The sequence below is a fragment of the Crassostrea angulata genome, chromosome 2 (genome assembly GCF_025612915.1).
Source record: "Crassostrea angulata isolate pt1a10 chromosome 2, ASM2561291v2, whole genome shotgun sequence".
NCBI classification, from domain to species: domain Eukaryota; kingdom Metazoa; phylum Mollusca; class Bivalvia; order Ostreida; family Ostreidae; genus Magallana; species Magallana angulata.
This window is the reverse complement of record NC_069112.1, coordinates 54,227,114-54,245,402: the sequence shown is the minus strand read 5'-3', so window position 1 is coordinate 54,245,402 and position 18,289 is coordinate 54,227,114. Positions and strand designations below refer to the sequence as shown.

The 18,289-nt window shown below is 35.9% G+C and overlaps 1 protein-coding gene across 2 annotated transcripts in view; it reads left to right on the top strand.

Annotated features, from left to right (window-relative positions):
- The window catches only part of LOC128170549 (COMM domain-containing protein 4-like), a 40,147-nt gene extending 24,437 nt beyond the window's left edge, over nucleotides 1-15,710 (top strand). For both annotated transcript variants that reach the window (XM_052836334.1, XM_052836333.1), the window contains exon 9: nucleotides 15,545-15,710. In XM_052836334.1, the coding sequence (XP_052692294.1) occupies nucleotides 15,545-15,585 (41 nt within the window). In that variant the 3' untranslated portion in view covers nucleotides 15,586-15,710. The remainder of the gene's footprint in view (nucleotides 1-15,544) is intronic.
- Nucleotides 15,711-18,289: the final 2,579 nt, after the last annotated feature.

Sequence of the window (18,289 nt, the reverse complement as noted above, 5' to 3'; positions counted from 1 at the left end):
GGGCGAGCGCAGCAGGTGATCAAAAATGAATTATGATAAATCAATAAAAATAAAAGTAGTGACGTAAAGTACACGTAAATGAAGAATGCAAAATAAAATAAATATACCAATTTTCCAGTAAATTTTTATTATTCATAATTCATAAGATTTTTTATTTATTTATATACCAATCTGATTAAAATCAGATCTTAATAACGCTCCGAAATTCTGATAGTCGCTGAATAAAGTGTAGCGACATCAGAATTTGTCGGAGCGGATCAAAAATCTGATTTTGATCAGATTGTTTATATACTGGTCGCACGCCAGTATAGAAATATCTCAGAAAAAATGTTGTTGAATAATAAAGATTTTAACATAATGTTTTAACATAATATTTCCTCTTTTCTTGCAGCAGACATTTTTCTTAAACAAATAAAAATTGACTTATCACAGAATCCCCCCTCCCCCGTTTAAAAAGAAATCAAATTTACGTATAAAAAAATTTGTTGATCACATAAGGAAAATGGATCCCCCGGTAGCATGTAATACCGTATATAGTATATATTAGTAGTGAAAATAAAGACACTTTTGAGCAGCTAAAGAGCTAAAGGCATACCACGCACTCCCCATTCCTCACCCCGATTAGAATTTTCCTGATTTTGAGAATTTTATTTTTCTTTTTGCTTGTGAAGATTTTTTGAATGATGTTGCCACGCCCCACGCCAAAAAAACGTTCCTGGAAATTACCGTAAATACAGTGAATAAAATAAATGTGAGCATTCATCCAAATGAGAGCAAGTTACAGCTGTTTCCTATCTCTGAAGAAATGTCTCGATTCGTTAGCTCTGCGAGATTTTGAGAAGATTTTGGTATTTATATTTCAGCACATTTACAATAACTACTTAGAGTTGTTTCCCCTTATTGTGATGTCAAAGTTCACGTCGGTCAAGTGTAGTCTGTCTCTTTGAAAACACACTAGAAAAAACTACGCGAAAAATATTGATTGTTTACTTAAAAAGCATGATGTTCTGGAAATTACACAATTTATCTGTTTCTCAAAAGTTTTACTTTGATTCTCGCGAGATGGTATCCAGTCTAGTGAGATCGGCCGACATTGAGGAATTGCATTGTGGGTCGAAATTTACTGACTCCGAAAAATTCTGTCGGATCAATGTGCAAGAAATCCATTGTGACGTCACTCGAAAGGACGATAACTCCGTTACTCTTAAAAGTAATGGAAATTGGCGTTGTGTTATTTACAATGCATGTACATAGTCTTTTATCTTGTTCTCGTGGGAGTGTGAAACGGGAAACCATAATTACAGGGAACTACTGGGACGATTAAAACAAGGCATTACTGGTCCGATTTACTGACGCCAAAAAAATCCGTTGAATGAATGTGAAAATAGTCCGAATTTTCTATTCACACACGCCTTGCCGGTAGAGAGCTCGCTTCGCGCCGGCGCTGCGCGCCGGCGAGCTGCGCTCGCTATTATATTTGCTCATAATCAGGTTATAATCTTGCATGCATGCATCAAGATAGTTCCAGCTGTTAAAACTGAATAAAATCAATAATAAGCCTTCGATCTGCATGACTTGACCATTGTTGGAGATATGCCAAAGGTCGAAGTATACTGGTTTATTATCTTAACATATGTCACATACATTATATGTAAACAATATGATGCTAAATTTGTTAGTTTATAGGGAAATAACAATTAAATGATTATTGAAATAAAATGAGGACAAAGTATTCTTTCTGCTTCAAGACTGCAACTGTAACATATACCCATATAAACCATTTTACCAACAAAGAGTAACGGGGTTCGACTGTTCGGGAAAAAAAATTATCCTCTACTATGCAAATATAGTTTCTGATTCATCTTCCTGAGTACCAGTATTTCAGAAAATGAATGGATACATGACACAATGCTTTCAAAGTCCTTCCAGCCCATGCGCGGATCTAGAGGGGGGGTCGGGGGGGTCCCGACCCCCCCTGGAAAATGAAAATTTATTAAATTTATTTCCGGATGATTCCTGCTGTCAGTAGTTGTTGTATGTGATCTCTGACTTCCTTAAACATGGATGGGGGTATTCGCCTGTGACGCTGTCTAAAAGGTGTATTATCCGTCATCTCTATCCTGTGTTTGACTGTGGTGACGTGGCCAATATCTGTCTCACCCCAGGAGAAAATGTCTCTATTTCTCGCTATCACCTCTTTGGCCATGGCAAATTCCTCCTTTGTCAGGTTGTCTTGGGCAATATTAAAGTCTACTGCCTGGGACGTGTTGTCTCCTGCAGGAAATTCTGGTATGTCCTCCACAGTGACTGGCTGAATTTCTGCAATAATCGCTCTAGGTGGTACCCTGACAGTCCTTGTTGTCACATTGCTTACAGTCACCCACACTGTCTCTCTCTTCTGGGGATTATAGTCCACTAAGTTTGGGATGATGTCTAAATCTGCAGGAATTGCTGATTTCTCTGTTGTCTGAATAATTGCCATGGTCTGTTTATAAGGAAACATCTTGTCTGCATATCCTTCTATTGTCACTTCAGAATTTGGTTGGATAGTAATGGGATTTCTTTCCGCAGACTTGATTACTGCCAATCTGTATTTATTCTTCACTAACTCTCTTTCCCTTAATGCTAAACATCGAAATGTCCAATACCAGGGCTCATGCAGTCTTGATATCTGTAAGAATCTTTCTCCATGACATTCCTTTATTCCTCCCATTATGGAATTAAGAATGTTTGTCCCTAGTAATACTGGAACCTTCTGGTGATAATCTGTATCATTAACTACCAGGAATAAACATGTATACTTGCTGTCATCTCCTAATCCTTCTGATATGACATCTAGCTCTATCGCACCTTTATAAGGTAAATTACTGCCATCAGCACATTTCAACTCAAATAAATCTCTGATATCTTGAATTTCTACATCTTGCAAATTTTGTTCATAAAAAGATTCACAAATAGTGGAAACTGTTGATCCTGTATCTAACAATGCTGCTGTAGGTATTCCATTTATTCTTATCGTTACTTCTGTGTTATCTCCAATAATTCCTGGAACTTGACGCTGTCTATCAGTACAACCTAGCGTCCGCGTCTCGAAGCAGGTTGCTGTGAGTTTAAATCTCTTTTGTGGTCCAAGCGAACACGACAGCCATATTGTATATGTCCAACTTGTCCACATCTATAACAAACAACTTCTCCCTCATTTCTTCTCTCTTGTGGGTAATCTTTTCCTCTGTTTCTAAAATTTCCTTGATATTGTTGATCCTGAAAATATCCTCCTTGACCTTGAAATCTTGAATTATGTGGTTTCTCAGTTTGATATTTCTGACGTACAACATCAATATCTTCTTTCATCTGATTCACTTTAGTGTCCATCTTTTGAATCATTGCTTTCAATTCATCCATCTTTGAATCACTGGTAACAGTCTGTTGGATAGTGGCTTTCTTACTGGCATCTTTATGTCTGATCTTATCTTGTTCTACCTTCCTAATTGCCTTTCTTAATTCATCAAAGTCAATGCACTCTTTAAATATATGGCCAGTTATGTCCTTTAGGTTTTCTGCAAGTCCATTCCAGAACATGTTTCGCAACATCTGATCTGTATTTGTTGGAACAATTTCACCATTTTGTATCACCTTATTTAACAGATCCTCTAATCGACAGCTCCATTCTGAAACATCTTCATTTTCTTTTTGAGATGCACTGTAAAACTGGGACAAAAGATTCTCATTGTCATCAACAATTCCATAGACGCTGTCAAATCTCTGCAAAATTTCATCAATGGATGCTTCTGTTCCGAGTCGCATCAGGACTCTTGCTGCATTTCCTCGAAGTGATCTTCTGATGCTCTGCAGAACTGCTGATGTCTTAACGCCATCTCTAATCAAACACTCAACTTCATAACGCCACAAATCATATGATGTTTCGCCTTTCTTATCTCCAGAAAAGAATGGCAGTTTCGGAGTGTTAGTGGTATATGATGTTGTTTCTTTTGGACTACTTGATGCATCATTATCCTGAGGCATGTCCATCTGCAATGTCCTTGGTGCTGCCCAATTTGCATAACTTATCAACCAGGATTTAAGTTCTTCTCCAGATTTTAGTTTTGGTTTTACTCCAAGTTCCTTGAAAGATTTAGCTAACTTTTGCAGTTCCTCCTGTGTAAGGTCCTCTTCTGACATGATGATTAAACACCTTATATGACTGAACTAACAACTTAATAAGTTTCTATTCTAATTAAATTCTAAGCCGATAACCCTGAATAATCTGATAAATTAACTTAATTGGATAAATAAACTAAGTTTCTAAAATAAACTCTGAAAAAGAAAAAAATGTATAAACTAATTAACTGCTAAATAACTTAATTAGACCAATTAATAATTCTATACTAATTAATTTAAAGTTAAGAGCAATAAGTCAAATTCAATCAATAAGTTCTGAAAAAAATTTAACTAAATTTAAGTAAGTTTTAACTAAATAACTAAGTTCTAAATAAATAACTAAGTTATCTAAGTACTGATTACTAATAATTACCCAATAATAAATCCTAATATGTAAAAAAACAAAAGCGGAATGAAATAGACACGAAATAGAAGAAACCGACACGAGTTGATTAATATAAAGAAACCGACACGTTTACTTAAATATTGAAGTCAAATAATCTGAATATCAAAACACAAAATATACCCAATAGATTTGTAAATATCTTACACCAATTGCATGTATACTTTACTCCTTACTCCATGATAGGCATAATTACCTTCGATGAAGTCAGACAGACAAACTCAATGAACTGATAATGTGAAATAAACCGTTACTCTATAATACTCTAATAATCAATGATAAATGAGAGAGCTGAAATGAAGTGCAATGTTAGTAAACACTCTTTTCACACAGGGTATAGGGAGTAATACCAAGTTTAAGCTGCTGTAAAACAAGATATACTATTTATTGTGATATATTCAAATCAACCTGATTAGTTCTTATCTGAAGAAGACGAACAGACCAGCCAGAACTTCAATACCAATGACTGATTATCAAATAAACACCAGACTTGCACCAAGAATTGTCAACTTTGTTTTCACCGGATGTTATTACAAAGTGTCAAGGTCGAATGTCAAAGTATGATATTTGTAAAAATTAAGATTTCGGATATTTCCGGATTTTAGTTTAAGCAAAGTTTTTATAAATTTTTGCTCTTTCGTACGTCTTTCTTGCTTTGTTTACAATTGATTATATATATAATGACTAAAAAAAAAGTATATGGCCAAAGAAATTGAGAAAATATGACAAAAAAATACACAAGTTTGGAATTGACCTACTAAAGTAGACAACAGCTGATCGCAATCACGTGATATATATCAACGTTTCAACATACAACTAGTTTGTGGTGCGCAATAGAAATTTCTTACCAATCAATGATTTAAATTCCTTATGAACATGTACACAACATATACATTTCACAACACATTTACAAAGATTTCACAAAACACAAGACACAACACACACGAGGACGAGAATAGTAACACACGTGGATCTCCTCGAATAAACACTTCCGGTAGATGACGTCACCAAAGTGCGGGAAACTCCACGGATTGTTTTGGCGGGTCTTCGTCGGCCTATACTTTCTCGTCTGGAATTCCGTCCTTGCACGGGAATGGGCGTGCGGGGGACGTCCACCAGATTGCCGTTGATCCTAAACCACGTTGGGCGCCATTTTTGTAACCGTTCTTGGACGAATAAAACAAAACACCAAGACGATTGTAGGGTTCTATATTATATATTCTGAGCGTTACGTCGCATTAATCGTTTCACCCTAAAACAATACATAAAACAAATAAGCACACCACTATAACAACACAAACATTATAGACATCACAAACATGTATAACATACATTTACTTATAGGTCAATTATATCACTTTACATTTAATCGCAATACACGATAATCTGAATTTTATGTTAAATAATATTTCCAACTCTTAGAAACATCACTCTAATATATAGATTATATGAAAACTATTTACAATAATGAATTTCAACAGATAGTTACCAATTTATGGAACTAGGTGCACGACACTGCATATATACGTAGTATCAATCAGCGGATCAGGCTCATTATATGACTTGACCTATTTATAATTTATACAATATATATAAGATCTTGTCTACTATACAATTAAATATATAAGACATATACTGCTCACCGATATTTACATTGTACTGTATTCAAAACGTTCACTCTACACAATCATACTTATATATTAACTTTATTAATTATTTTAATCTAGTTTAGAATTGTATTTATTTAAAGAATTATGTTTTAAAAGAATAACTTACAGGTCTGAGTCTGTATGCTTTGTCTCAGTCTGAAACACACCTGTCTGGCTAGAAGTCTTGGTTGCAATTAAAGAATTACAGAACCAGAATACAAAAGAATATCTCCCGCCAAACTCTATCAGTAGTGACCAATACTGACCAATCACAAACCGTAAATATAAAAATACCTATCTTCAAATGGAATAATCCAAACCACTGAAATAAATAACCTAAACAGGCTATACCATTATTTATAATAGGGGTGTTTAAGTTTACACACTTGTTAGTATTAGTGCAGCGCAAAGAGTGAAAGATGGAAAAAGTGAATGAATGAATAACTAAATAATGCTAAAAATAAAACTAAGTCAAACTATCACAAACTCCCCCCAGTTGTGAAATGACGTCCTCGTCATTTCCAACTGAAACTGAAATAGCTATGATCATAAAAAACAATATATCTACAATTTGCTAATAATGTCTGAAATGCAACCTAATAAAATATTTCTTTCCTCTGACCGATTTGTGTTTTCTAAAATTTGCTTCAAAATACTCAACTCTTCTCTTCGCCTGTCGCAAATCTGATACAGCTGATAATCGGCAAATCTCTTTGGCGGTCGTCTAGTTCTTGCAGATCTCCTTAACCCTATCTCATCACCAGGTTCAGAGCCATCACCCTCCTCATCTTGGGGTGCAGGGTCTTCCGCGGCTTCCCTTTCTGGCTGTGTAACCTCTTCTTCTACAACTCTAACTGGTTCCTTAGAAATCTCTATAGGAGTTCTTTGTACAGGTACCTTTACAACTTGGATCTCATATTCTGAGTCACTATCACTGATATCTAGATCTGCCACATCATTTTGCTGCTTCAACTCTGTTTCTTCTTCATTCTGTGTTGTGTCCTTCTGTTTATTGGCTCTAGGTTTGGGAATTGGTTTCTCCTGAAACTCTGGGTCTATGCATCCTATTGGCAATAGGAGGTTCCGATGAAGAGTTCGCTTCTTTCCGGTTCCATCCTCTCTCTGTACTACATAGACTGGTACTTCTTTGTTTGGCTGGCGCAATACGATGTATGCTTCCTCCTCCCACTTATCAGCTATCTTGTGCTTACCATCGAAAGCAACAACCTTGACAAGAACTCTATCTCCTTCATGAAGATCTATACCTCTTACCTTTAAATCATAATACTTACCCTGTTTCACTCTAGACCTATCAGCTGATTTCCTCGCCAGATGGTACGCTGTCTTCATTCTTGTTCTGAGGTCTTCTATGTACTTGGTAAGTGATTTTTTCTCTTGGTTGTTGATCCCGAAAGCAACATCAACTGGCAAAAGTGGTTCACGGCCAAACATCAATCTGTACGGTGATTGTCCTGTACTCTCATGCCTGGTACTGTTGTATGCCTGCACCAGGGGAGAAAGGTACTTCTTCCAGTTGGTCTTTTGGGCTGGATGGAGAGTTCCAAGCATGTTGAGTAGCGTCCTGTTGAATCTCTCACACATCCCGTTGCCCATGGGATGATAGGGAGTGGTCCTTGATTTCTTCATCCCTGTAATCAGACATAGTTCCTTGATGATATTTCCATCAAAATTTGCACCCTGATCACTATGTATTCTGACTGGAATGCCATAATTGGTAATGAAATTGTTGTAGAAAGCCTCTGCTGTGGTTTTAGCTGTAAAGTTCTTCGTGGGCACAGCCACAGCAAACCTGGAAAAATGATCTGTAATGATCAGTATATGCTGGAAGCCTCCTTTAGATGGTTCAAGTGTCAGGAAATCCATGCACACCAATTCAAGGGGGTATGATGTCTGGATTGGCATGAGAGGGGCTCGCTGGTTAGTTGGAACCTTTCTACGTAGACACCTATGGCAATTCTTGATCCATCTATCAATATCACAATTCATACCGTTCCAGTAGAATCTGTCGCGGACCAGAGATGTTACACGGTCACGTCCTTGATGTCCAAAATCATTGTGTAGATTTTTCAACACCACTGGAATCATATCCCTTGGAACTACTATCTGTTTTATGCATGTATCATCTATGGTAACTTTCCTCTTTAAGATTCCTTCTTCCATAATTAATAGATGAAAATTCCTAATAAGTGCTAAAGAATGAGCAGAGGTTGGTAGATCACTCATTCGGGGTCTCTTACCTGATTTGACATAATGCATCCACTTCTGTAATACTGGGTCTTTGTGTTGAGCTTCTTTCCAGTCAACCTGTTGAAATTGGGAAATTTCAGAATTTAACTGATTAACTAATTCTGAATCTACAGATAAATTCTCTACAAAAGGAATCTCTAACTGAATAGATTGACATAATGCTTTCATACATTCATCTGAAATAGAAGACATGTCATTAGTTTGTTCAGTTAGTCTTGATAGTCCGTCTGCGTCTGAGTTCTTAAATCCAGGTCTGTATTGAATATCTAAATCAAAATTAGCTAAAGAAGCCAACCATCGATGACCTGCAGAGTCTAACTTGGCTGAGGTCAATACGTAAGTAAGAGGGTTATTATCTGTCAAGACTTTAGTCTTACTCCCTAGTAAATAATCCTTAAATTTGTCGCATACTGCCCACTTCAGTCCTAAAAATTCAAGTTTGTGGGCGGGGTAGTTTTGTTCTGGTTTAGTGAGGCTCCTACTGGCATAGCTGATGACTCTCTTCACATCTCCTTGTTTCTGATATAGAACTGCACCGAGAGCAATCTTACTTGCATCTATGTGCAGTTCAAATGGCAGGCTGTAATCAGCATAACCGAGTATAGGTGGAGTTGCTAATGCTTCCTTCAATCTGTCAAAAGCATTCTGTTCCTCACTTCCCCACTTCCAGACTTTTCCTCTCTTCTTGCTTGATCTCTTACTATCTGTTGGTATGGGCATCAACTCGGATAAAGGTCTTGCTATCTTGCTGAAGTTTCTGATAAATTTGCGGTAATAACCGACAAAACCTAAAAATTTCCTAACTTCTTCTGGAGTTGTAGGTATGGGCCAGTTAAGAACTTTGTTCGTTTTCTCTGGGTCTGTCTCAATACCTTGATTAGAAACTATATGACCTACATACCTGACTCTTTCCTGAAAGAAATTACATTTCTTAGGGGAAAGCTTCAATCCTGGTGCCCTTAACTTGTCAAATACTTGTTGAAGTCTATCTAGATGTTCTTCATATGTTCTTGAGAAGATGATAATATCATCAAGAAAAATAAAACAGATGTTAAGGTTCAATTCTCCAAGACAGTCTTCCATAAGTCTTTGGTATGTAGCCGGGCTGTTCGAAAGGCCAAAGGGCATCCTATTATACTCGAAGAAGCCTAAGGGGCCAACAGTAAAGGCTGTGCGCTCTTTGTGGCTCTCCTCAATTTCTATTTGATGGTATCCAGATTTGGCATCTAGAACTGTGAAGTAGGAATTGCCTGATAAACTGTCTAGGATCTCCTCAATTCTTGGAAGGGCATAGGCATCTTTCTTGGTCTTGTTGTTCAACTGTCGGTAATCCACACACATCCTTAAATCTCCATTTTTCTTCCTCACCAAGACAACGTTGCTGGAAAATGGCGACTTGGATTTCCGGATGATTCCTGCTGTCAGTAGTTGTTGTATGTGATCTCTGACTTCCTTAAACATGGATGGGGGTATTCGCCTGTGACGCTGTCTAAAAGGTGTATTATCCGTCATCTCTATCCTGTGTTTGACTGTGGTGACGTGGCCAATATCTGTCTCACCCCAGGAGAAAATGTCTCTATTTCTCGCTATCACCTCTTTGGCCATGGCAAATTCCTCCTTTGTCAGGTTGTCTTGGGCAATATTAAAGTCTACTGCCTGGGACGTGTTGTCTCCTGCAGGAAATTCTGGTATGTCCTCCACAGTGACTGGCTGAATTTCTGCAATAATCGCTCTAGGTGGTACCCTGACAGTCCTTGTTGTCACATTGCTTACAGTCACCCACACTGTCTCTCTCTTCTGGGGATTATAGTCCACTAAGTTTGGGATGATGTCTAAATCTGCAGGAATTGCTGATTTCTCTGTTGTCTGAATAATTGCCATGGTCTGTTTATAAGGAAACATCTTGTCTGCATATCCTTCTATTGTCACTTCAGAATTTGGTTGGATAGTAATGGGATTTCTTTCCGCAGACTTGATTACTGCCAATCTGTATTTATTCTTCACTAACTCTCTTTCCCTTAATGCTAAACATCGAAATGTCCAATACCAGGGCTCATGCAGTCTTGATATCTGTAAGAATCTTTCTCCATGACATTCCTTTATTCCTCCCATTATGGAATTAAGAATGTTTGTCCCTAGTAATACTGGAACCTTCTGGTGATAATCTGTATCATTAACTACCAGGAATAAACATGTATACTTGCTGTCATCTCCTAATCCTTCTGATATGACATCTAGCTCTATCGCACCTTTATAAGGTAAATTACTGCCATCAGCACATTTCAACTCAAATAAATCTCTGATATCTTGAATTTCTACATCTTGCAAATTTTGTTCATAAAAAGATTCACAAATAGTGGAAACTGTTGATCCTGTATCTAACAATGCTGCTGTAGGTATTCCATTTATTCTTATCGTTACTTCTGTGTTATCTCCAATAATTCCTGGAACTTGACGCTGTCTATCAGTACAACCTAGCGTCCGCGTCTCGAAGCAGGTTGCTGTGAGTTTAAATCTCTTTTGTGGTCCAAGCGAACACGACAGCCATATTGTATATGTCCAACTTGTCCACATCTATAACAAACAACTTCTCCCTCATTTCTTCTCTCTTGTGGGTAATCTTTTCCTCTGTTTCTAAAATTTCCTTGATATTGTTGATCCTGAAAATATCCTCCTTGACCTTGAAATCTTGAATTATGTGGTTTCTCAGTTTGATATTTCTGACGTACAACATCAATATCTTCTTTCATCTGATTCACTTTAGTGTCCATCTTTTGAATCATTGCTTTCAATTCATCCATCTTTGAATCACTGGTAACAGTCTGTTGGATAGTGGCTTTCTTACTGGCATCTTTATGTCTGATCTTATCTTGTTCTACCTTCCTAATTGCCTTTCTTAATTCATCAAAGTCAATGCACTCTTTAAATATATGGCCAGTTATGTCCTTTAGGTTTTCTGCAAGTCCATTCCAGAACATGTTTCGCAACATCTGATCTGTATTTGTTGGAACAATTTCACCATTTTGTATCACCTTATTTAACAGATCCTCTAATCGACAGCTCCATTCTGAAACATCTTCATTTTCTTTTTGAGATGCACTGTAAAACTGGGACAAAAGATTCTCATTGTCATCAACAATTCCATAGACGCTGTCAAATCTCTGCAAAATTTCATCAATGGATGCTTCTGTTCCGAGTCGCATCAGGACTCTTGCTGCATTTCCTCGAAGTGATCTTCTGATGCTCTGCAGAACTGCTGATGTCTTAACGCCATCTCTAATCAAACACTCAACTTCATAACGCCACAAATCATATGATGTTTCGCCTTTCTTATCTCCAGAAAAGAATGGCAGTTTCGGAGTGTTAGTGGTATATGATGTTGTTTCTTTTGGACTACTTGATGCATCATTATCCTGAGGCATGTCCATCTGCAATGTCCTTGGTGCTGCCCAATTTGCATAACTTATCAACCAGGATTTAAGTTCTTCTCCAGATTTTAGTTTTGGTTTTACTCCAAGTTCCTTGAAAGATTTAGCTAACTTTTGCAGTTCCTCCTGTGTAAGGTCCTCTTCTGACATGATGATTAAACACCTTATATGACTGAACTAACAACTTAATAAGTTTCTATTCTAATTAAATTCTAAGCCGATAACCCTGAATAATCTGATAAATTAACTTAATTGGATAAATAAACTAAGTTTCTAAAATAAACTCTGAAAAAGAAAAAAATGTATAAACTAATTAACTGCTAAATAACTTAATTAGACCAATTAATAATTCTATACTAATTAATTTAAAGTTAAGAGCAATAAGTCAAATTCAATCAATAAGTTCTGAAAAAAATTTAACTAAATTTAAGTAAGTTTTAACTAAATAACTAAGTTCTAAATAAATAACTAAGTTATCTAAGTACTGATTACTAATAATTACCCAATAATAAATCCTAATATGAAAAAAAACAAAAGCGGAATGAAATAGACACGAAATAGAAGAAACCGACACGAGTTGATTAATATAAAGAAACCGACACGTTTACTTAAATATTGAAGTCAAATAATCTGAATATCAAAACACAAAATATACCCAATAGATTTGTAAATATCTTACACCAATTGCATGTATACTTTACTCCTTACTCCATGATAGGCATAATTACCTTCGATGAAGTCAGACAGACAAACTCAATGAACTGATAATGTGAAATAAACCGTTACTCTATAATACTCTAATAATCAATGATAAATGAGAGAGCTGAAATGAAGTGCAATGTTAGTAAACACTCTTTTCACACAGGGTATAGGGAGTAATACCAAGTTTAAGCTGCTGTAAAACAAGATATACTATTTATTGTGATATATTCAAATCAACCTGATTAGTTCTTATCTGAAGAAGACGAACAGACCAGCCAGAACTTCAATACCAATGACTGATTATCAAATAAACACCAGACTTGCACCAAGAATTGTCAACTTTGTTTTCACCGGATGTTATTACAAAGTGTCAAGGTCGAATGTCAAAGTATGATATTTGTAAAAATTAAGATTTCGGATATTTCCGGATTTTAGTTTAAGCAAAGTTTTTATAAATTTTTGCTCTTTCGTACGTCTTTCTTGCTTTGTTTACAATTGATTATATATATAATGACTAAAAAAAAAGTATATGGCCAAAGAAATTGAGAAAATATGACAAAAAAATACACAAGTTTGGCCTACTAAAGTAGACAACAGCTGATCGCAATCACGTGATATATATCAACGTTTCAACATACAACTAGTTTGTGGTGCGCAATAGAAATTTCTTACCAATCAATGATTTAAATTCCTTATGAACATGTACACAACATATACATTTCACAACACATTTACAAAGATTTCACAAAACACAAGACACAACACACACGAGGACGAGAATAGTAACACACGTGGATCTCCTCGAATAAACACTTCCGGTAGATGACGTCACCAAAGTGCGGGAAACTCCACGGATTGTTTTGGCGGGTCTTCGTCGGCCTATACTTTCTCGTCTGGAATTCCGTCCTTGCACGGGAATGGGCGTGCGGGGGACGTCCACCAGATTGCCGTTGATCCTAAACCACGTTGGGCGCCATTTTTGTAACCGTTCTTGGACGAATAAAACAAAACACCAAGACGATTGTAGGGTTCTATATTATATATTCTGAGCGTTACGTCGCATTAATCGTTTCACCCTAAAACAATACATAAAACAAATAAGCACACCACTATAACAACACAAACATTATAGACATCACAAACATGTATAACATACATTTACTTATAGGTCAATTATATCACTTTACATTTAATCGCAATACACGATAATCTGAATTTTATGTTAAATAATATTTCCAACTCTTAGAAACATCACTCTAATATATAGATTATATGAAAACTATTTACAATAATGAATTTCAACAGATAGTTACCAATTTATGGAACTAGGTGCACGACACTGCATATATACGTAGTATCAATCAGCGGATCAGGCTCATTATATGACTTGACCTATTTATAATTTATACAATATATATAAGATCTTGTCTACTATACAATTAAATATATAAGACATATACTGCTCACCGATATTTACATTGTACTGTATTCAAAACGTTCACTCTACACAATCATACTTATATATTAACTTTATTAATTATTTTAATCTAGTTTAGAATTGTATTTATTTAAAGAATTATGTTTTAAAAGAATAACTTACAGGTCTGAGTCTGTATGCTTTGTCTCAGTCTGAAACACACCTGTCTGGCTAGAAGTCTTGGTTGCAATTAAAGAATTACAGAACCAGAATACAAAAGAATATCTCCCGCCAAACTCTATCAGTAGTGACCAATACTGACCAATCACAAACCGTAAATATAAAAATACCTATCTTCAAATGGAATAATCCAAACCACTGAAATAAATAACCTAAACAGGCTATACCATTATTTATAATAGGGGTGTTTAAGTTTACACACTTGTTAGTATTAGTGCAGCGCAAAGAGTGAAAGATGGAAAAAGTGAATGAATGAATAACTAAATAATGCTAAAAATAAAACTAAGTCAAACTATCACATATAGTATATATTAGTAGTGAAAATAAAGACACTTTTGAGCAGCTAAAGAGCTAAAGGCATACCACGCACTCCCCATTCCTCACCCCGATTAGAATTTTCCTGATTTTGAGAATTTTATTTTTCTTTTTGCTTGTGAAGATTTTTTGAATGATGTTGCCACGCCCCACGCCAAAAAAACGTTCCTGGAAATTACCGTAAATACAGTGAATAAAATAAATGTGAGCATTCATCCAAATGAGAGCAAGTTACAGCTGTTTCCTATCTCTGAAGAAATGTCTCGATTCGTTAGCTCTGCGAGATTTTGAGAAGATTTTGGTATTTATATTTCAGCACATTTACAATAACTACTTAGAGTTGTTTCCCCTTATTGTGATGTCAAAGTTCACGTCGGTCAAGTGTAGTCTGTCTCTTTGAAAACACACTAGAAAAAACTACGCGAAAAATATTGATTGTTTACTTAAAAAGCATGATGTTCTGGAAATTACACAATTTATCTGTTTCTCAAAAGTTTTACTTTGATTCTCGCGAGATGGTATCCAGTCTAGTGAGATCGGCCGACATTGAGGAATTGCATTGTGGGTCGAAATTTACTGACTCCGAAAAATTCTGTCGGATCAATGTGCAAGAAATCCATTGTGACGTCACTCGAAAGGACGATAACTCCGTTACTCTTAAAAGTAATGGAAATTGGCGTTGTGTTATTTACAATGCATGTACATAGTCTTTTATCTTGTTCTCGTGGGAGTGTGAAACGGGAAACCATAATTACAGGGAACTACTGGGACGATTAAAACAAGGCATTACTGGTCCGATTTACTGACGCCAAAAAAATCCGTTGAATGAATGTGAAAATAGTCCGAATTTTCTATTCACACACGCCTTGCCGGTAGAGAGCTCGCTTCGCGCCGGCGCTGCGCGCCGGCGAGCTGCGCTCGCTATAAACTATTAACATTATGTTTGTGTTGTTTCTACTTACAGAATTACGGCAAGCAGAGAAGATGATGGATAACTTTACGTGATAATGGACCATGCAGAGACAAAATAACATTGAGATGTGCAATTATGATTTTTATACCAATATACCAAATATATTTTCCAATAGATTTTATGTATACATAGCAATATTGTTTCAACATTATTCCATTTAAGGTTATTGGATGGTCAACAATTTAACCATCATATATACCTTAGAATTTAAATATTTTCTTCGGTTATAATCTATTATTTGATAAAATAGAAAATTCCTTTTTGTTTAAAAGTTTCGAAATATTTTCCAGTATCTTTTAATATATAAAGCTATCCTTCTATATGAGGTAATGATTGATTATATAAAAATAGCGATGATCATCGAATCTTATTGAAATTATTAAATGGCATCAGCTTTTCTCTATACTGTCATGACCACTTGTCTTCGATCTAGATTAACTGTTCTCAAGTGAATTGGTCAATATTGATAATACAATAGCTGACGCGAATGCCTGATGACCTTTCCCAGTTAAATGCAGATCTGTTGAGTTACTTTTTATGGCTTACGGCCATCTAGTTGCCGGACAATCTTTACGGCAAAGAGTTCAGTTATCTGAACATGCGCGACAAAAAATAGTTCTATTCGAATGTTGCAAAGTTAACTGTTTGTTGTTCATAATAAATATCTTTAAGCAAGATTATTTTTTCCATATGTTCTTATCACTTCTGTTATTGTAACCAATATGAATTGACTTTATTTAAATAAACTCGAAATATAACGCGAATGAATATTAAATGCAGTGTTTTCCCTAGGCCGTTTTTGCATAGAGGTACAATGTATAGGCCCCTTTCCGCTATGCATACTTGCATGTATTATAAGCAAAAAATCTTTTCCCAATTATTTCAGATCCAAACAGTGATAAGTAAATGTAAAGTTGTCGTTATTTCGTTCAATCTTCATAAAAACGTTTGCACCCGCAGAGAGCGTCGCTAACTTCGATCGACATTGATCTCAGCAAGGGGGAAAGTGTTTAACGGTTAAAGGACTGAACTTATGATTGAGATATATTGAAACTGGGATTATAAATCGGTAATAAATGCATAAATTGAGGGGCAATTACTACTTGTGTTAATATAATGTGCCTTCTTCGACACCTCCGCCATTATCGAATGTTGGGGATTTTCCAAAATCTAAAAATAGCACAATGTTCCCTCGATGGATTTACCTTGGTTGTGCTATGAATGAACTGTTTATTTGTCGTAAAAATATTGGAAACTTGAGACCAAATGTACTCAAATAAGAAAACAATATACAGTTAAGCTTGATTGCAAGTCATATACGGAAGCGATGTCACATTACTATAACATAGAGACATCGTATAGCATGGTATTGTATGCCTCTGAAAATGACTGTGTACACATGTCATGTCAAGAGAGACTGATTGCAAAGTTATAGTGCAGTAATTGATTTTAATTAAATTTGGTGTCAAAACAAGTTTGCTGTAATTGCATAGTTCTGCCTGTTTCTTGCCCCCCCCCCCCCCCCCCCCCCTCCAAAGAGTTTATCTCTGTACAAAGGGAAAAAAATAAAGCAGAAGGTGTTAGAACTGCCTGGTATATCTATATTTCTTATAAAAGCTTGTGAAGGTCAGCCTCTTAAAAAAGTGGAAAAAAACCCAGAAAAATATTAATAAATAGACATTTATGAAATACAAATAAAATGGAATAATACTTTTTGGTGTAGATTTCACGAGAATTCATTAATTATGGTACATAACATGCAGTACATTTCATCATTTGGTTATATTATTTTTACGCGCAGTGATTTCGCGCTGGCTGTGGCGCTGTTACGTCGCACCGTGCACCAACTCTCGCGCAAGTTCATAGTGCGTAGGAATACAAGGTAAACTGATATTTGAGAGCATATGTTGGTTTTAAGTGTTTTTGTGTCCTATATAGTTGAATGAATTTACAGTTAATGTACTTCAGTCGTTGGATATTGGAGTTTGAGTCTGACATCATTATAATTATTTCATGCAGTCTATGATTTTCCTAAACATGGTGGTTTCAACAAATTGATAAAAGAGGCGTCTAGATTTTATTCCTGTCTGTTTCGGTCACTAAGGTTCGACCAATCAACAAATGGGGCATGTTGATATCGGTTATGTTAGTTTCTATAGATCTATAAAATTACATGTAGCTAGTTACTTTCTATAGAGCTATAAATAAACTAAAGTTTCCGTAAGAAATAGAGGGAATCATACTCGATCCATATAAATATAGTCATATCAAACCCGTAAGCCATTATGGCCCTTCAGGCCTTTGATTATATCACCTGGCACCCCCACTTTTTCTCGCAGCAGCAAATTTTCTTCAATTTACGTAAAAAAAATGGAATTATCATGGAGTTGCCCCCCCCCCACTTTTTTGGGAGTACGTTAAAAAATTGGATTGAATTGAAAATGAGGAAATAAAGAGTGAAATTAAATTGAATGACCCCCCCCCCCAGATTAAGATTTTGAAGATTTTGGAAAGTTGCCTTTTCTTTGCTAGCCAGATTTTTTAGGCCCCCCTCCCACTTTCATAAACGATGCTACGTGCCTGCTTTTAGACAAAATAGGATACTCTTGAGCGCTGTTTATAGAAAACTATTCAAATGTAGCTAAACTATTAGTATTTTCTCTTTTCAATACATATATGTAGTATATGGCTGAAAAAAAAATCATAGGTAAAGTTTAAGGTTATATCTGAAGGATA